This window comes from Haliotis rufescens, unplaced genomic scaffold, assembly GCF_023055435.1.
Source record: "Haliotis rufescens isolate VD_foot unplaced genomic scaffold, xgHalRufe1.0.p SCAF_7, whole genome shotgun sequence".
Classification (NCBI taxonomy): domain Eukaryota; kingdom Metazoa; phylum Mollusca; class Gastropoda; order Lepetellida; family Haliotidae; genus Haliotis; species Haliotis rufescens.
In genome coordinates this window covers 32,671,064-32,693,053 of record NW_025964361.1, presented here as the reverse complement: position 1 = coordinate 32,693,053, position 21,990 = coordinate 32,671,064, and the positions used below count along the sequence as shown (strand labels likewise).

The 21,990-nt window shown below is 37.5% G+C and overlaps 1 protein-coding gene across 9 annotated transcripts in view; it reads left to right on the top strand.

The window, feature by feature from the left end:
* LOC124146016 (rho GTPase-activating protein 7-like) overlaps positions 1-21,990 on the top strand; it is a 242,761-nt gene that overhangs the window by 134,231 nt on the left and 86,540 nt on the right. For 8 of the 9 annotated variants that reach the window (XM_046516031.2, XM_046516032.2, XM_046516033.2 and 5 more), the window contains one exon: positions 16,207-16,243. In XM_046516031.2, the coding sequence (XP_046371987.2) occupies positions 16,207-16,243 (37 nt within the window). Of the gene's footprint in view, positions 1-15,101; positions 15,153-16,206; positions 16,244-21,990 lie in introns of those variants that run through there. The other variant, XM_046516041.2, reaches the window with a different exon arrangement.

Sequence of the window (21,990 nt, the reverse complement as noted above, 5' to 3'; positions counted from 1 at the left end):
TGAGAATCAAATGGTTTCTCCTTTAGACCCAGCCTCCCATTCTAGAGGATTGTATAAAATAAACCTTTATTGTGTAACACCAGCAAATTTAAGATGAATAAATTCTAAATTGAGACTTAAGTGTGTTGATTTATTGAAGTGACACACTTTTAGACACATTTAATTATCCCCCAGTGCAAATAGTCCATTACATGGCTGTTAAAAGCTGGATATTTACATAACTCAGGGCAGGTTCTGGTACAAGTTCTGTAATAAATTCTGTTCTGTTGGACATACGTGTCATTGCTGAAGCTGGTGAGTGACACTTTGAATATGAGAAACGGTTTCCGCCCTTCTACTGGGTTTATGTACCTTGGCTGAGTATATTAAATGTTATAGTACTCTTAAACTGCAGGAGGAAGCCTGACTGCTGGTGTGGGTCATTCCCATCTATAAAACCTCTGCTATTTAAGTCCTGTCTTAATTTGACTTAATAAATTAAAATATGTGTGTTGGTCCCATGTAGTCGGTCTCACAGTCCCCGAACCACACTATTTCCCCTTCCACCAGCCCTTACTATAATGCTATAACTCTAAATGAAGCAAGTCTACATCTTCCACATACACAGGCTCTGAATCTCCAATCTCACTCAATCTCTCAATTAACATGATTAGGTGCCTCACTCTGGCAAGTGTGGGTTCGAATCCCAGATGGGACTCAACCCCCAAAAGTACGAGAATCTGTACTTTACTAAGAAAGTGTTATCCGAAATATAACATTTGTTAAATTTACATGAAGTTGCTTGTTTCTATCCAAAATATATCTTTTCAGAGACTATGCATTAGTCTAAGGTCCCTTTCTGAATGTCTGACTGAGGAATGGGTCTGACTATTTGAACTGGTATAAAATACTAGTGTTGGTGCTGTTTAATTGTGCTATCTGGTCATATTGTGAAAACTCTGTTTCCATTTTTTAAGGAAGTGCTTTGGTTAAACATTTCATTTAAAAATATTTTAATGGATATACATTTAAGTTACTGATTAAAATCTCTGGGGTTAGATTCTGGGTTAGAATTGGTCCCCAGCATAAGAGGTGACTACATGGATCAGGTGGTCAGACTTGGGGAGTTGGTTGATGGTATGTCATCGTACCCCAATGGCGCGGATCATTCACAAAATCAATCACTGGGTTATATTAATACGGACTGCCATCATATAGCTGTAATATTGCTGCGTGTTGTGTTAAACAACAAACTGAATGATTCATAAGTGATGTTTTATTATGACAGTTAATCAGAAATGCTGTTTAAGACATTAAACATAACTTGTATAGATTTCATATTGAATCATGGTACCTGGTGATAAGAATTATTTTGGTAAGAATTTCATTGACAAGTGTATTAAAGGCTGTACATTTCAGTCATAAAAATTAAAAAGTCATTTTTAATTTTGTCAATTATATCAGAATTGTTGTTTTGTATTTTAAAAAGTAGCATATTGTGATTTTCTTAACCATTAATAGATCTATGTATATGTATAAATGATAAAGGCGTTATCTGTTGCAAAGAGAAGGATTTCGAAAATAATCCTTCAAGGAGTTGGTGACAGGACCATCTTGTAAATATTTTTTGACACAGAAACACGATTAGAGAGAGATGCGTGATGACTTAAGCTATTTGTGGACATTAATACCATGTGCTTGAGATTGAGGCAAGTACTCGAAGATCCATGTGGTTTGAGTGAGGTCATGGCAAAGTCTACAGAGAGAATCCTGTTCCTATCTCGCAACATGGCCAGTCTCACAAGAACTCTGCACTTCCGCACGTACACAGGGACAATTACACACCAGCTGATCCCAACAACAGAAGACATGCCCTGTTGGATTATATATATATCTCCTTCAATCTAGGTTTAGTGAAAGGTGTGTTGTAAATATTGAGACAGAAATAAGATATAAGTGTTTAGACATATGTCGGTTAAAGGTTAGTGTGGAGTATATCATTCATCGTTGATATACTTATATAATAGTGAGTGAGTGAGTGAGTTGGGTTTAACGCCACTTTTAACAGTATTCCAGTTATATCGTGACGGGTCAGCTTAATGTGGGAGGAAAGCCCGAAGTGATGCAGGTCTCAGATGTTTACCACTTCGGTGAAACCCACGAGCACGGGTATGGTGCTGACAAACCTAGAAACATAATTGGGGCAATACGGGATTCGAACCCACAATCATAGGTTTCTGGCGTGCCCAAGAGATGCAACTCTGCACAGCGAATGGCGGCGCTTTAGACGATTGGGCCACCCATGCCCCCTTCTTATATAATAGTTAAGGCAATTAAAGATGTTATCAAGCAAAATATGTTTTAATTTTGACAATATGTATACACGATGTACATGGAGGTTTAAGGAAAGGAAAACAAGTCTGAAGTGAAGTACCGGGTAGTACTGGTATTGAATAATGAGTGTCCTGTTTTACAAATTAAAATGCAGATTTCCTATATATATTTTAATTTTTAATTTGGATATAGTGCTCAACATTTGCAAGGAATTTTTATTATTTTAAATTGATAATTTTATTCACCGACCTCATACATCAGTGTATTATCTTTTTCCCCCACACCAATGATCTATAAATTCTGGCTGAAATTTCTGGCCTAAACATGTTTCTGATGAAATAATCATCCCTATCACACATTGAGTGGTATGACATTGGGATGACATGAAATGAGGAACAAACTGTATTTACAGAGCTAGTAACACGGACATAAACCAGATCTCACGTTACAAACTCTATAAATGCGATCCACTTCACATACATGTAACTGAGTCAGGATGCCTACACAAGGGGACGTAGCCATAACATGCTATCATAACTAGTTGTACACACTCACAACAAAGTTACCTTGCTGTCCACATTACATCACTGGTTGCCTACCTAGCGGTGGAGACGGCCGAGTACGTTGTGACGAGATATTGTAGCTACGCAGATATTTGACTTCGAAATTGAGTATCCCTACTTTTCAAGTACTCTTTGTTCAATTTGAAGTGCGGGAAATAAAAATATCTTTAAGATTATCGGGCTCGTGTGAAATATTTTTGGATTATGTTAAGACTGGTTTCTACGATTTTTGAAATGGCAGGTAGCACGCCTGCAATCTGAGTAATGTATTGGAGAGTGGTGTAGGCAGGAAAAGACACTTATCTGACTTGCGCTGTAGTGGGGTGGAGTTAATATTGTATCATTAAATAGTTGATGTTCGTCTTTGATAATTTGATATCATATTCTGTTATTGATTTGTATATTTGTATATACCTTAAAATAAGACCTAATATTAAGTACTACAGGATTTGCTTTTTATGTTAAGATTTAATTTTTGTCAGTGAGGTCCAGGAAGATGTAAATGATGATAAATGGGAATATTTTGTATGAAAATGCATTCAGTGCTGATTGGTAATAAATTATGTGATGAAAACACAATGTATGTCACTAATGAAAACATTAAGGCTTGTTCCATTCAGCAATGTTAATGATACAGCTCTAGTAAGTCTGCGATAGAGTTTTGTAGTTAAGTTAAGATAACGCTTACGATTGCTTTTTGAAGAAGAGTCTGGCCCACCTGGATGACTCATAGAAGCTATGCACTTTGAGAGTGGAGTTGGCCTACCACAATTATTCAATCCATTTGACTGTTTACAATTCTGACAAACAGAATTGATAGTTTACGTTCAGGGTTTTATTTCTGCTTGAACGTTGGTGATTCTGATCGGGGTTTTTTTTGCTTTTATTTCAATTACTGTCAACCTGGTGAAATCAAGAGAAAAATGAAAGACAAGTCAAAGATTTATATCTCTTTCTGTAATGAAATTCTTTTAAAAAGTCATTTCTGAAATTTAGTTAATGGATTTAGCAGAAAGAATAAAGTCTTCTCAAGATCAATTTTTTTCCTCATTGTGGAATTTTAGATCTGCTGATTTCTGCAGCAACCAAATAGAAATGAAAAAACATCTTAGCATTTGTTTTGATTTTTAAAATAAAAATATCAGAAATTTGATTGTGAAACTTCAGGTAAAACCTTAGTTATTACAGCGTCATGAGGAATGACGTTAGTTTCCCTGTTAATAAACATGTTTGCTGTGTACGACATACTGTCCACCCGCCATCGGTGACTCTGACTCTGACATGTGCAGTAGAGATCTATAAGAAGGTGTTTTGTGAGAAGCATGCCTCCTCCGACACCTGGCCACAGTAAATAGCCTCCCTCCTACCTAGATATATTGATTCCTAACAAGACCATATGTCCACCTGGCCATAGACTCAGTTCGTTAGCCGCCCACCTCACCCAGGTGTTTCTTTCCATGCTTTCACAAACATTCCTCCATTTTCAGGGCTTTATTCCCAAATGATAAGCCTTTTTAGAAAATCATGAACTCTGTCAGTTTATTAATTTGTATTTATTTTGTCATCGATGTGCCAAACTTCAGCCTTGTCACGTTTCATCAACCACCCTCCCATAAGCCACATGTTCCAGTTATTGAAGTATCAAACGTGTTTGTCAGGAAACTGTCTTAGTGTTTATTAATATTGAGGTTCATAGCCTGCCCAGGGGGCAGGAGAAGGTGCTCATTTTATTAAGCCATGAAACTTACGTTCTTTATATTGTTTGTACCTAGGGCTGGGACGTGTAACTCGGGTACTCGGGTACTCGGGTGGGTCCTGAATAGGACCCGGGTACCCACTGGACTACCTGTGACTGGGGCTGGGACGGGTAACTCGGGTACTCGGGTGGGCCCTGAGTAGGACCCGGGTACCCACTGAACTACCTGTGACTGGGGCTGGGACGGGTAACTCAGGTACTCGGGTCGGCTGGGACGGGTAACTCAGGTACTCGGGTCGGGTGGGTCCTGAGTAGGACCCGGGTACCCACTGGACTACCTGTGACTGGGGCTGGGACGGGTAACTCAGGTACTCGGGTGGGCCCTGAGTAGGACCCGGGTACCCACTGGACTACCTGTGACTGGGGCTGGGACGGGTAACTCGGGTACTCGGGTGGGCCCTGAGTACGACCCGGGTACCCACTGAACTACCTGTGACTGGGGCTGGGACGGGTAACTCAGGTACTCGGGTCGGCTGGGACGGGTAACTCAGGTACTCGGGTCGGGTGGGTCCTGAGTAGGACCCGGGTACCCACTGGACTACCTGTGACTGGGGCTGGGACGGGTAACTCGGGTACTCGGGTGGGCCCTGAGTAGGACCGGGTACCCACTGAACTACCTGTGACTGGGGCTGGGATGGGTAACTCAGGTACCAAAATAATAAATTGATCAAGAAATTGAAAATGATAAGGTTTCTAGATCTTATAAGATTTACAACGCTATTCTGATATTCAAATGGAGGTATATTTTAAATCTCGTCTTAAGATTGAATTAAAAGTTATTCTTTACAGTGTATCAATGACACAGTCTTTAATCACACTGTGATAATTTGATAAATTTTACAGATATATACCATTATAATTCATTCCCAATAATTAAGGAACGTACTTAACCGGTATATATCTCATTGCCTCTTTTCTTAACCATTTAGGTTCAAATTTTCAGATTTACTTGATGACCTTGCCTCCTTTGTGGACATTCTGGGATACTATTTACCTAGCTGAGAAAGTAACAGCACCTTCTTTTATAACATGTTGGAGATAGTTATTAAACAAATAGTACATAATACATAGCTCCATTTCTCTGACCACCTGTATGCCGAAGCCTTGCACTTCTTGGTCCGAACTTAGATATCAAAGCCGACATCATATTTGCCCAACATATGTCAAAGAATTCAGATGATCTTGAGTAAAGAAAGAAATGTAGAAATATAACTGGTCAAAATGACACCCTTTCAACACATTGTAGTGATTCATCGCAGAAAAGACATGTTCCTATTGACACAAGGGTAGGGAGAGTTGATTTAGAGTTGGCCTTCATGTACCCTATTAACTGAATCCTGATATATGACCCTGCCTGGAATTTGTTTTTTATCCCTCTCCGGCTTATTTAGCCTTCTTCAACAGGAATGCAGATAAATTGATCGATCTTCACCTGCCATACCTTGTTGTGATTTACTCGGTCAAGCTCTTGCAAACAGTCCAAGCTTCCATCGTAGGAATTATTGTCTCTTGAATAAATTCTTCGGACATTTTACAAATACAGGTTCTGGGAATGGTGACATGTTTGTTTCAGTGTAGGAACATATATACTTGTTATGTCTTCAAAATAAACATTATCGCTGATATTGTAAGCTATTTTGAAGACATGACTCATGCATTGACTATTTGCACACTGAATAAGGTAACAGGACTGAAAATAAAACGAGGACAGTGTGGTATTTTAATACATTTTCTTACTTTTAAAAGTTCAATTGTTTAGCAAATCAGGCAGTTTTTGATACAAAAATAGGCTCCAAATATCAGCTTTTCTTAACAATCTGGAACATAATCATTTTGTAATACGGAGATCTTTGGAATGATAATTTACTTAAATTGCCTTTCTATAGAATCAGTTAAATGAAATAAATGAATTTATAAGAGTAACAGCTTACCCCCACTAAGAAACAAGGTAACCCCCACTTAGAAAGCATTGAATGATGCCCATGCTGATTACAGGTGAGTGACCACCTGCTCAGGTAGATGTGGGGGGTCAAGGGCTGGCTGTGACTCACACTGGCCCTGGGCTCGGGCTGAGACAGGGGCTGTGTCAACATGGGAGGGCGACCCCTCTCCAGGGTGATAAGAGAATCGGTTCAGATTTACTAAAATCCCAATGTAAATGTGGAAAAATGCCTTCCTCGTTAGGCAGTTCTGTGAAATAAAGAAGTATGAATCATTGGTTTACAAGTCGTATACCAAACCTTAGATTAATATGTTAATACATTTGTATTAGCCCTGTACCATGAGTGTGGAATATCTACATGTACGGTAGTTTAATAAAACCTGTATTTATGCTAAAAATAGGCAAATCCTGATTTCACGTGAATTCTATGAAGTCAGCAACCTAAAAATATATAATTCAAAGTGTAATATAAGATTTACAAAGCTATGTGTTAGTCTAAATATAATTCTAAGTGTTGTCAAATTTGATATGCAGTTATGACTGTGCTATGTTTGGAAAGGCATGACTCATACGTTTGCCAGTCATGTATTGAACAGTGCATTATTTTGTTATATAACAGAATATATTTCTAAGTGCATATTCCATATGCAGTTATAGATATGCGAAATTTTCTGGTTTTGAAACAAAAAATATGACAAAAAGAAAATACTTGTGAAAAAGTGTGCAAAAATGTGTAGGATTAAGAGTTTTGTGTGTTTATTACGTTGGAAACTGTGGGTGTTAGTTTGATTTGTTACGGGAAGAAGCTGGAATTGGATCCAGTGATCAGGTTGTGTGCCCTTGGATGTGTGGTTGTGTGCGTGGATCGTTGCTCATGTTTTCAGTCACTGGTTTGCCTGGTCCAGACTTGATTATTACCAAGCTGACAAAATAGAATATTAGAATACTCCTTACTGTTGCACACAACAACATTCACTCACTCACTCGCTCACACATTTATTCTCAGCCTGCCCTATATATATATATATGTATAATTCTTAAAAGTTAGTCATCAAGTGTTCATTCCAAGCACTGCCTAACCCCACAACATGGCTTACATATGATATTTCATATTTTTATGCTTGGTTTATGGATCCTTAAACTTTAAAAATTAAAATAAATCAGGAAAAATATAATCGGAATGACAAGGTTCTTAATACTGTCAACAGAAGAGATTGCTAAAGACAATAAAAATAATCCAAGGGATTTTTCTATGACTAATACAGATATTTTTCAAACATTACATTATATTACATTAAAATGTCATTACAAGTAACATTTTAGATTTAAAATATATATGAGGACACAAACCAGGCCAAAATTTTATTTTTTTATCACCTACTAATCCAAATCAAACTTAAAGATGCTACAAAATTCGGTGCAATGCATTAATTTAAATATTATTTGACAACATATTTTACCCATGAATAGAAAATGGTACTTATCTGAATAGTGTGGTCAGAACACAGATTTCATTGTGACATATTTAGATCACATGGTACTTTAGGTCTTCCAGTCTATGGTTAGCGCTTGCTGGCTTCCTTTAACTTGCATATCTAAAAATCAATACTTATATTTGACAGTGTTCTAATTGGCCCAACATTCTTATGTCTACAAATACAGAAAAGACCAAACTAGTTCCTTTGAAAGTAATGCATGGTTCCATGGTAGAGACAGGTGTAATTATAGGCTGTGATGTCTGTATACAATCACAGTCCTCTTGACAACCTCTTTGAGTGTGGTCTGTCAAGGGTGTGTTTCACTGTGGCATCTCATCTATGCTGTCATGTCACATATCAATATCTAGTACATTGAGACGACTGTTGTAGGCTGGTGCTTCTTGAAGTTTTTTAATCTCGACATACGAGTTGACTTCAAAGATAAATATACCACTTCATACATGTGTAAAGAGTCAACTGATTGCTGGCATGGCTTGATCGTCAGATGTGTTTGATAAGGAGGACTCAAATGGCTGTGTTTTGATGCATCATTTTTATCTTGTTTCTGGATTGGTTGTTATTCTATTCTGAAGAGTTGTGTTTGAATAATTTTGTCATGGTATGATTTGGAATGGAGCTTGAAGAAGCTATCTTTTTTCTTGACCTCTTGGTCTCTTGTATCAGATCAGTTTTTTGATTTCCTGAATTGATAATTGGTTGAAGGTTATATTGACTACACATAGAAATATGTATTTTAACAATGACCATCAATGGTAAGGTTCCTTCCTGACAACCATTTATCTACAGTTCCAACGTAGGTGCCCTTTGCAGACAAATAGTTCGTTTAAAATGGGGATTTTGTTTCTTGTGGTTTTTTTCTTAATTTCAGAAGTATTTCCATGTTGCTTTTAGCAATATGGAATGCCTGATATGGGCTTCACACATTGGACTAATGTGGTGAATCTAACCCAGGCCTTTGGCCTGACAAGTGAACGCTTTTAGCGCTGGCCTACCCCACGGCCCCTTAACAAATGCTGTCACCATGCATGTTTTTTGCTTTATAAAATCTTCTTGCTGTTTGTAATCAAGTTGTGCAACTGTGTTTTTACAATTGAATACATCTGCTTGTTTTTATATCTTTAAGACTAAATAAACCGGTATAAGACAAAGAACAATGTTAATCATCAGAATCCTTGGTATCACTTTAGCGTGGGCAGAGATTGACTGGAAGTGTAAAGTAGAAAATCGTTAAGATAAATAATGTTAATGATCACCTGTGTAAAACTGATGCAGAAATCAATAGTGATCTGTCAGTGTCAGACACAAAGCAGGAAAACACTTGTCGCATAATGTTCGCCATGTTTAGAATCCATTTTGTATTGTAGGCGTAAGACAGATGATTGCTATAACGGAGACTGATCATTGAGTGGATGCTTGGGTGTGGCCGGGGGAGCGTGTTCAGGAGAATCAGTTGATTATTTTTCATACAAATGTTTTTTTCATTTTTATATCCTATATAAACAGCAACCATTTTATGTTCATTATCATACCCAGATCTTTGATTAAAGGGGCGGTAGGGTGGCCTAGTGGTTAAAGCATTCGCTTGTCTTGCTGAAGGCCTGGGTTCGATCTCCACATGGATACAATGTGTGATGCAATTTTATGGTTTCTCCTGCTGGAATATTTCTAAGAGCAGAGTAAAACCATATTCACTCACTCACTTCACTTGTCAGAATTAGCAGAGATTTCTTATTAATTTGGAAACGGTTTTGTTGCTTTTATTATTTCTATTAAAGGTCTGCATACTTCTTAATTATGAGAAAGGTTAGAGTAACATATTGTCTCCGAAATGAAAATATTTAGGATTTTCTTTGTTCATTTGTCTTGTAATAACAGACAAGAGTATGTAGGCCGATAGCAAAAACATTTAAAAATTGGATTAAAATGGAAGCAGTATTTTTTTTTAATGGATTGATATTGAACTTGAAATAAAATTAAGTTCATCCAATGATATTTTTTAAAACATGTAGTTATGTTCATGGAAAGATCCTATTTAGAGTTCTACATCTCTGGATGACAAAGTAAAGTTATTCCCGAATCTCTGGCTTGCCCCATCGTCTCTCTGTCCTTGTAATGTACGCTATCTGTAGTCAAGTATTTTGTTTGTCCCACCTCCTCCTGGAGGGATGTTTTTTGCCCCTGTCAGGTAAAGATGTGATCATGATGTCACAGATAACAACATGAGTGGGAGATACACGTATTATACCCCAGGCAGGAGGGGGGGATTATTTCAGTCTTTCACTCATGTCACTTTTTATCGCCAAACGTGATTGTCAGGAATTTGAAAGCGTTATATTCAAATTTTGTACCAGGTGCTTTGTCATTGATATTCTTTTGAAAGACGCTTGATATTTTCAAGTTTGACCCCAAATTTGCCGTTTGCTGAATATATAATACATATCCTTAATTCAAATTTGAAATCTGTAGTGTTTCAAAAACTGAGTCAGGTAGCGGAGTATGATATTGGTAGAGACTATGGGTTGTTTAAATGTTTTTGTCGCTTTAATTTAAATATTCATTTTTTATTATATTAAAGACTTCTACAAGTAATTGACAGTATATCTTCTATGAAAATCATGTATGAGTAATTAATGTAAATTTCTTAACTAACATAACAAGAAAACTATGAATAACCATTGAGGATGACAACATGTCAGTAATTCTCTAAGGCTAAAACAATTGTCTGGAATTCTGATATGCTTGTATATGGAATATCACAAAGTTGAAATATAGGGGTCAGTGTAGTAAAGACATCCTTATACAGAAGCTTAACTTTAATGAGGGTCAGATGACAATGAGTTACCTTATCCTGGTCAACACAGCTATCTAAAGTGACCATCTCTCAAAGGGCCATGATGTCCCCTGTCAGTATAACACTGCCCCCTAATTAGCCTGTCTGCTACAACAGAATATGGAGACAAGCGTGGTATAAGTAGTGTTATAACCTAGCAAGCACCAGTACCTCCTGTGATTTGTTGGTGTATAATACACTTGCTGCCCCAACTCTCCTGACATATTGACACAGACAGGGTTAAGCATAACAACCCTATTGCATCACTCTGCCCTCAATGTGGCCCATTGGACCTGATCCCTAACTTATATAGACCAGCATACCTGGGTTATAGGGTGACATTGCATCACCCAGTGGTTGGACAACAATGTTGACCAGTGCTGTTACTGAGCTCTTGCTAAGCCTTGTAAGACTCATTGCATCATTGACCAATGGTCATAGAGTGAATCTTGTGTGGTCCCGGTTTAACACACCCCACACTTGACCATTATGTATTTTTAGGCTGAAACCACTCATGTTATCTGTAAGGCTTCTACTTGATCTCAATGTGGTGGCCGACTTATCATGTAAAGATGCTTCAAGGGCTTCTTTCATGAGGTATATTTAGAATGGTGTTACACCATGTGAATTATCTGAGCACCTTGACCAGAAAGTGGACGCTAAGACAAACGAGTGTCAGAGGGTCAAGCGGAATACGAAAGATAACATGGAGTGTGTGCATGATACTGATGTGAATGTGTACATTGTACAACATGATCTTACAGTATAGTCAGTATACACGTCCATGTTGGGGGCGTTGACAGCTCTAGACATTTGGGAGACAATCAGGGTCAAGGCCTCAGTAAAGGTTTCAAAAAATTTTATGGTGGACATTGGGAGGACATTTCCAAATTTGACGGATCTGTGACAGAAATGATGTCTGATGCAATTCCCAATTGCATACTTATTGTGACTTTATTTCCCAAACCACCATAGCTGTATTTTTGAAGGAGGTAGAGTACTGATATAATCAACAAGCATGTTCCAGAACAGAATTACATGAGCTTGTTTTAGTCACAGAAAATAAGGGGAGTCAGTTGAAGGCTTCATGCTGCTCTCCATGACATGTGCTATATATTTCAGATCGTGCCATGGAAATAGTTTGTTTATTGATCAAAAGATTGTAACGATGTAGATTACAACTTTTACATAATATGTCAGAAAATCCTATTAGAGTGTTGTCATGGATATGATATAGATTCAGGGGTTTCAAAATGATGACAACTTTTCGCCAGATAAGAAGTTCGAGTTAGGAATGTAGATGAATATGTGTGTCCAGTTACAAGATATGTCAAGTTAAGGCTGTTAATCCAGCGCCAGTATGGGACAGATAACGTTCCTGTATTTGTGAGAGCCACGAAGCATGCCAAGTGACGCCAAATCAAGTAACGTCTTACAACAGGGTCTGTTGACCAAACATAGGCTTCAAAAGATTAATTGAAGGGCTGAGATAAATCACATGAAATGCATTGGACCGAAATAATATGTGAAAATATGAGTTTGTCATGAAATCATGCAGAAAATGGGGTCGAGAAATGTAAAGCCACATTCAAATATGGATTCATGTGATTTTGAGATATTATGCATGATTGGTTACATATAAAAATGCTAATACAAAAAGATCTGGGAGTATTCACCGCAATATTGAGCAAGTTGGATGGGTACAAAATTCTTTTGAGGCGAAAAGACAAATACATTGAGGCTATCGGGGTGGAATGTTTTCAAGGCGAAAAGATCATCTTTCTTCTGTAATCCAGTCCACAGACTTCGTGAATGATGCTAATTGTAGCATATAAGTGGTTAATCCTCGTACATACTGGCCATTGTGGGTTAATGAGGAGATTATAATGGTGGTGGTAAGGTATATGATTGGCTAATTGTCCGTTGTGCCGTGGTCTGGTAACTTTGTAAGGTAGTGAGGAGATATAAGGTTGCAATTGAAGTTATTCTGTCTGAGCGGGAAATTACCGTGACTGTAAGCACTTGTTCAAACAGACTTACCTGACAAGGAGGACATTATGCTGTCTGCATTCTGTAATAGCTTGGGTGCAATCAGGGGTGTGCCCTAGTTGCTGCTCTGTTGGCCATGGCCTCATTGAACACATCCTCACAATGTCTTCTTCATCTTTGAGCAAAGTTGTCAAAGATGGGATTGTTTAAAAACTTCAAATTGTCGTTGGAGTGATAGGCAAGTTTTGGAATGAAAGACGTCTTTCAAAGAAAACAGGGTGTACATTTTGGGAACATAAATCTAATGAATTCTGGTTTAGAAAGTAGATCAGAATTTTAAATACATGTTAGCAAAACATCCCATGTCAAGATGAAGAATTTAATGTATTATTGCCGCTTCACAAAGATACAATTATCAAAGGCAAGTATGAATATGTATTATGAGTTACCGACACAGCAGATGTTTCAGTGTGGTTTTAACATGTTGATGACCTTGAAAGTATATAAGGGAAGGTGAAAATAATGTCATGTAAACAAGCATGTTAAATTGGCCTTGCATGTCAAGTTGTGGCAAACATGGATGATTTTAGATTCAAGACATGAACAATTCATATTATTTAAATTAGACGGCTTCTTTGTCAGAGCTAGTACGTGGTGATGCATGTTCTTTGTGCAAGAGCTGTTCTCTAGGTCAGGGAGCTTCCTCTCTCCTTATAATATGACAGAAGACAGGTTGTTTTTCTCATTACAGAAGATGTTTCTACAGTTAATTTCAAATTAGTGTTATCAATGCAATAAACCAACCGATAATCTTGTTATCACAATCTGATAAATATGCAAATGATTTAGCAGGAAGTACTTGTATACTCTATATATCAGTACAATGTCTGTTTGATCAATAAATTATTGACTGACGTTAGTAAAAGTTTTGATAGGGGTTCCCGATATGTGAGTTTGTGTTGACAAACATGGCTGCAAATCATTTGGTACTGTATGATAAATGGAACAGTTCACTTAACGGTTTCTACAGTTATTTCATTGAGTAAAAATACATCTTAAACATTGATTATTTTAAGAATGACATCATATGATGAAGAGATTACTACTCTCGTTAGTTTCTGTATCATAAATAGCATATATTAGGAATACAAAATATGCATTATGCTTACCAAAGGCTTGCATATAATTATTAGTTTATTCTGACTTGATCTTTATGAAGTCGAAACACATTCGGCTTCATGGTATAATAATATCGTGTATCTGTAGATTTTCTAATTATTTTGATTAAATATTTTCTCCTGTGTCGAGACAACATGCCTGTGACAGCCTTTATTGATAGAGGACTATTACGGATGTTAGACTATGAATGTTGAAACGATGATGGAGAGGATATGGCAATATTAATGGCGACAGACTTTTTGTTGACACTGGACTTAATTAGGGACAGCACGCAGAGAGTTCTTACATCACTGTGTTAGTAGTTTGGTTTGTTAGTGGGCTACAGTCAAACCAACACACATGGCTATTGTCCAAGTTCAGGGCCATTCCGTCCTCAACACTAGCCCTGAATCTGTATACATATAATGTCGGAAGGGTTAAACTATATTTGCATGACCACAAACTTTATGAAGATATGAAGTATACTTTATAATGAATATCAGATATGATCATGTTCAGTGTCACACTTTCCAGTACACTGGCCCTGAATCTGTATATCATGTGAGTCTGGTCAAACCATGAAGGAATGACCACAGTGTTTATGAGGACACTGAGGCATCCCAGCTAATTAATGCATATCACAGCCAAGTGCAATTACCACAGGGGCGTGAGTTAGGAGGAAATCTTTTGGCCTGGTTCATAACTGTAGTTTGTCATCAGGGATATAGTATGGCTCATTTTGTCACTTTGATGAATATCGCTGGAGTTTTCTCTGATTATTTTCCAGTATGAATTACAACCAGTTGCAACGAGGCGTTTGCTCCACAGAGCACTGTTGCCGTGTATAGTTTGAACACATTTCATTGAAACCGCGGGCTGAGTGTCTTGGAGATGTATATTCTGTGTCAAGTTGACAGTGATGTGTGTTCTGATGAGTTGATGTGGATTTCTACAGTGCCTTGTGTTGTCTGAGAACAGACAGTATGTCTACTTTGTATGCAGATGCGATTGAATAATTGTCTTGATCTTAGTCATATTTTATGTCCGATGCATTGGATTGGCTGAAATGTTTTGTTTCAAATCGGAAGATAAACCATCATGGGTAAGCAGCGGCTAAAATTGTTTTGATTTGTTGTTAGTAAACTTTTTTTATTGTACCTTGTTAATATTTCATTCTTTTTCTTGGGGCCCGGTGGCCCAGACGTCTAAGGCGCCGCCATTCACTGTGCAGAGTTGCATCCCTTGGGCATGCCAGAAACCTATAATGATTGTGGGTTCGAATCCCGGCTCAGCTTGATTATGTTTCTAGGTTTGTGGGCACCATACCTGTGCTCGTGGGTTTCACCAAATTGGGAAATGTCTAAGACCTGCATCACTTAGGCTTTCCTCCCACATTAAACTGACACGCCGTGATATAACTAGAATACTGTTCAAAGCGACTTTAAACCCAACTCACTCCCTCATTCTTTTTCTCCATTCCACTCAACTATCAAAACTTGTGTGAAATAAATATGATGTTATGAGCTGGATTGCTGGATGGCCTATGCTTCTAGTCTGTGCAACTTTAGCATCTCCTGCCTACTCATTGCGTGGTGTCAGCACTGATACATTCATATACCAGTAACTTTCATCCCTATTCTGCCTTTTATGACCAATGGAATCTGTTTCAGAATATAACAGAGACTGATTATTCTCTAGCATTGACATTTTATATTTAGCCATAGTCCAAGGAGTCCAGTAAGAATCGGTCCAGTAAGCTGAGCTAACACGTGTCTGTACAGAAACATGAGAATCTACTGATAGTGATGCTGAAGTCAAGTTCGGACCAGTTCAAATATACTAGTCAAAAGAAGTTAAAGATCACCCAATTCTTTCATATCACTATAGTTTACAAAGCTAATATGAAAGAATTGTGCATTCTTTAGGCTCTTTTGAGTAGAATATATTGGTGTACATGCATGTAGCATGACAAGTCTTTTTCTTTTTCTCCGTCAAAGATTATGGCACAAACAGAAATACAGTTGTCAGACTGCCAGTATTAGAGTAAACTTGTACCTGTTTACACGTCAATGACTTTAACTCAGAGAGAACTCATCACTCACCATCTGCTGTAAAGAAATAAGCATTTTGATAATTAGAGTTTTTGTATTTTTCAGAAACTGAATGCTGGACTCAGCGAGCGGCGACAAGCAGGTATGTTTATGTTTTGATCACTACGCATTTAATGGATTTACTTCCACATTATATACTTCTCAAAAGAACTTAAAGAACTCCCATTTTTTTCCATATGACTATAGATAACTAGAGGTCATATGAAAAAAATCTTTTGAGTTGTATAAAATCCATGGTTCTACTTCCATAGCAGGCAAATTTGATGCTGGTAGATAATCAATACATGTTAAAAGATATATTTTCTTGAAATGGTCTTTTCAAACATTTACCATCTTTTTCAAATGCATTGGTACAGATTGCATCAATTAATTGTGGTTCATGGAATTAGAACCAATTTTATTTCAAAGAATTTTGTTGTTGATAAACTTGTAGAATATATTGGTCAGCAGATTGCTGCTTGAACAGTATTAAGCAAAAGAAAATGACACTGAAAAGATCAAAAAATATTTATTGGATCAGAACAGATATTTCACACACTTTAAGAAAATATTCATTTATTTTAGAAAATGCAAACTTGACATGAAAAAACAAACATTTTCATCTTATGAAGAAGTATTGTCCATCAATTGAATTAAAGTATTTTGGAAATAAAGATGTGTGTTGCCCTTGCTCAGTACTGTACCAATGAACCGTTTGTGTAGAATGTAGTATTGAACTTGGAGGTGAAGAATCCATACAAGGTAAGTGGATAGTCCCAAATGGTTTTGCTTTCATATCTGACATTTCTTCCAGACCTTCAATCCAAAGAGCAAATCATTTTCGCAGTTGCTATTTTGAAGTTGGTATTGTAACTTTCCACTTTCCACATTATGGTCCAACAGGTCTGCTGGTATTTGGTTTGGCAAGACTGACACGACAGGAAGTTCATGTTGTTCAATGTCTCATAATGTAACGTGACAACAGGAATCACTCTACTTCAGTCACCGATCAAGGTCAAGGTGAAGGTTGTCCAGAGTTGATATGTGCCATCTCTCACGATGTGCAGTAAGATTTTTCCTCCAAAAGTGCTTTCAAAAAATTCTTCGTTTACTTTTAAAAAAATAACAATAATTCGATTAGGGTGAAGGTCACTTTGTGATAGCAGAAATGTGCCAGCCACCACGTAGTTCAGTTTCCTGTTTGCTATCCATACAGATTTCTTTATTTATCCTAATTAATTCTGTCCAGCGTGAAGCTTTTGGCTCTTGTGCCTTGCTGTTTGTCGTGGTGTTTGATGTGCCCAAATACAAGCACATTATCATGCTGTTTCTACTCTCTCAGTGTCGCGAACATTTGTGGACATAATGGCCGTCGTGTTTCTCACATCTCCCAGCGATGGAAACTTAGCTGCGTTAATTGTCAAAAGTGCTGTTTCATTGTTGGGTACGAAAAGGGACTATTTTATCTGGTGGATGGTCTTTAAACACTGGCGTTGTGGACAGTCAATATGGCGTATCACTGCTCTGACCTCCCGGTGGCCAGAGTAAATATACAATACCTTGTTGGAAGTTTTTCAACATACTTTCTGCAAGGATGTGCTGTTTTTGTCTTTGAGCTGCAGATTTCTATAAACATATTTGTTGAAGAGACTTACAATCAACTGTTGTCTTTTGTTGAAGATAAAACTCGGTACCAACGTATCTCACTTGATGTATTTATGACAATGATGTACATGTATAATGTTGTTTTGGAAAATCTCTTTCTGATAATGAAAATAGATCAATCTATTTTCCATGATTCAAATCATGCTACAGTTTTTAAATTCATCAGTCTGTGTGCAATATTGAGTTAATTATTTTGAAAAGAAATTTGGAACACTTCTCATCTATGAGACTCCAACAATTCTATCACTGAGTGATACTCTACATTGATCTTAATTTGATAGATTTTAAATGAGTGAGTGAGTGAAGAAACTAAAGTCACAATCAAGACTTATTACTGAGCCTAATGACCTGTAACTGAAAAGTCCCAAACCCATCTTGACTTCATCATCCTTGTCATGCTGCAACAAGACCTGTCATCAGCTGAGCCAATACCAGGGTTTGTAAGGAAGGTTATCCTGAAAACTGAAATTAACAAGTGGAACAAGATCAATGGTGACCTCTCGTTATGCCAGTTCGTTAGTCAGTTGGTCTGGTGAGGTCAGTCAGGACTGGAGGGAATACCAGAGTGGCTGGCTACAAGTCTACTGTTGTCCATTGTTAAACAACTGCTGTCCAAACTCGTATCACATGGGGACACTGGACCCTGTGTCCCGCCATCAGACACACAGACGTGTACCCACAAGGAGGAGGACAAACTTTCAGGAACGATTATGCCACTTGATAATAATAATAATAATAATAATAATAACAACAACCAGCCTGACTGTGCCAGGATCACCCAAACCCTCTTTGCTGCATATTGTATTTTAATAATAAAAATAATAATAATAATAATATCTTAAAAAAGAGAGACGAGAAAAAATAAAAGAAATTAATAAGCGCATTTAAATATTTCTGAGAAATATAGCTCATGATTTAGGTTTTTCAACTTAGTTTTGAGTATAATCTTTTGGCATCTTATAATGTGACAAATATTTTATCAGTGTATTGTGCAAGGTTTTCATGATTAGTACCATGAGGGGAAAGCCGCCACAGTTTATGTGTGATGAAGAAAAAGTCAATCACAGTTCATGTGTGATGAAGGGAACACCAACCACAGTTTATGTGTGGTGAACATTTTAACTGTAGGGCCACCCAGAGCTGTGTTAATTCAGTCAACAGGTGTTTTAACAAACCTAAAAATAAAGTTTTCTTAAATGATAATGAACTGAAACCTATGCCTAAATTTACTGTAAGCACAGTAAAGACGTGCTAAATGTCAGATATAGAGACATTCTGGACACTTTCCAAGTACATAAACTCTTCACACTAGATAAAATTGTAGTATTTGTCAATATGTCATGTCAAAATTGTAATTATCTTAAGGCCAAACCAAATTGATGTTTTCTGAGTCTACCCTACTCCTTCTTTTCCAGAGTGTAAAAGCTCTTCTTGAAATTGTTAAATATTGAAGTAATACATTAGATTTACACAACACGACAATAAAATATATTTTTTAAAGTTTGAGAATCAATTTTAGTTACACTTAATCTCAACTGATTTTCTGTTTGTTTAAGCTTTGGGGAAGAAAATTGTTTGGCAATGCGTAATTATGAAACCTGTACCCAATCAACTTGAGTTTGAGTTCACAGATTGTAATTGCCATCCATATCCGAAGATATTTTGTGACTTATCACTCCAAACTGTAATCCTTCCATGATATAACATATTGGTGACAGTCAAAAGAGTATGACTCGGCCAAAGCCTGGTGCATCTATAGGGGTATGAGCCTTCTCCCGTTGCAGACAACATACCTCCATTTCTAGAGAGTATCAAGTTTATGGTATAAAAACTGTCAATGGCAATGATATAGAAGATTAATGCCAGTAGAAATAACCACATTAGTATTTGATGTCCTCATATTCCAGTAATAGGGAAATAGAACATTCTATTGAATATCAGGGTGTGGATGTAACTTCTTGTCTATTATTATTGGGGGCACGGGTGGCCCAGTTGCCTAAGGAGCCGCGATTCGCTGTGCTGAGTTGCGTCCCTTCGGACACGCCAGAAACCTATGATTGTGGGTTCGTATCCCGATTCACCCCGATTATGTTTCTAGGTTTGTCAGCACCATACCCATGCTCGTGGGTTTCACCGAAGTGGTAAACATCTGAGACCTGCATCACTTTGGGCTTTCCTCCCACATTAAGCTGACACGCCATGATATAACTGTAATACTGTTAAAAGCGGCGTTAAACCCAACTCACTCACTCACTCTTGTCTATTATTAAGTCGATTGTCATGCTGGCTTCATAGTGTTCAAGTCCAAATATGGTGCCTGTGTTTTATCATACAGCCTCCGTGGTATAGTGGAATGAGCATGTGCCTGAAAAGTGGTGCTTGTTGTTACCCTGCCTGGCACTCATCATAAAGGGAATAAGACAAGGACTGGTCAGCTCAGAGTCAGTATGTCAGAGTCTGAGCAGGTTGTTCATGTTAAACTGTGGCATTGTATCTCAGTGGGCTAGGACAAAAAAACAGAATTAGTCTGGACTAGTACAAGCAGCCACACACACGTACACCTAATGCATGCGCATTGCTATATAAGTGTAAAACTCCTCAACGCAACATTAAACCCCATTTCACCTCACATCACATCACATAGAGCAATTTATGTGGGACAGGTGCTCTATCACCTAATCACCACAGCACCTTTTCCCCTTACTTTCTCAACAGAGTTATGTCCCCTTCCCTGTCTTGCCAACAACATACCATCGCACTACAGCAACATGTTATTAGCCCCAATATCACAAATGTAAACAAATGAAAATGTCAGATGTCATTGTAATGGAATTAATGAGTGGTAATAACTCTTGACATGTTTTAAAGATTTGTTATATTGGTAAATTTCTATAGCGCTGACCAACAAAATAGTCTTGTCAATGAGTAGCCATGTTCTTTTTCTTGTAGTCAAGACTTGTTTGAACTGCGTAAACCTTTATATCATAATAACACATGTACAAAACTGTAGTATTCATTTCCTAGAGAATGGGATGACATTGAACACAAAGAGCTCACTGAAGCGTGTCGGTTTATGAGTGATCGACTTGCTGAAAATAAGAAGTTGGAAAAGGGGTCATGGTAGATTTATTTCTTCGAACGTCACACTTTTTCATCGCTGGCATATTTCTATTTAATGGCAGCCATGTTTTTTATTGAATGTGTTATGAAGGTGGGAGTGAGACGGTGCAGGTTGATTTAGTACAGTAGGGCCAGAGACCAACTTGGTTCACCATGTATGACAGCGGATAGAAAAACTTGGTGCATAGGTCACAGCAGGGGAATGATTTGTGCTGTCATTTTTCATTGTCACTACAAATTTTCCTAAAAAACTGCAGTAGTATTTACGCTACAACTATCAAAACAATACATGTAAACAATGAGTTATTATGAGTACATTGAGATGAACTGTGTACATTTTAACAGAAATGTATATATGTTGGTTACGTGATATTTTCAAAGTTTGTCGAGAAATGTTTATTGTTTGTTTAATTTCACAGAAAGCATTCTGGGTATGTTGTAAAACTTAAGTGCATGTGTTTGTTAGAGATGAGTCTTTAAGAGATAGTTTAATTTTTTGTGTTTCTTGTCAATGTTAAGCATTGCTAGTTAAAGCAGTTAGATGAACTGCAGACGGACACAAAGTCATACAACTCAAAAGAAGTTAAGGAAACCTAATTATTTCTTATTACTATAGTTCACTGTCATGGCATAACTATACTTATATGAAAGAATCAAGTGTTCTTTAACTTTTCTATCAGGAATAAATGTGCAAAGTATTTCTTCAGTTGGACCCTGTATAATGAAGCACCAACTGTTTGAAATCACCCACCCTCTTTAGAGCGCCTTATGCTAAAATTAATCCAGCAGGCAGGGGTAAGAAGTGTGTAAGTAATTCAGCAGGCTAAAGGTTAAGAAATATATAAGATTAAGTTGAGATAATTCTATGAAAGGATGCCTAAAGTCTCTTAATTTTAATTTCCTAGAGGAGATGAGTACAGGGCCCACTTGCACAAAGCGGTCTTAGCGCTACGACTAATGAAAGCCTATGTTAAAGTATGGGAGTTATGATCATCTTAGCACTAAGATTGCTTTGTGCAAGTGGGCCCAGGCTGCTAGAGCTAAGACCGGGATGAGAATTGAATG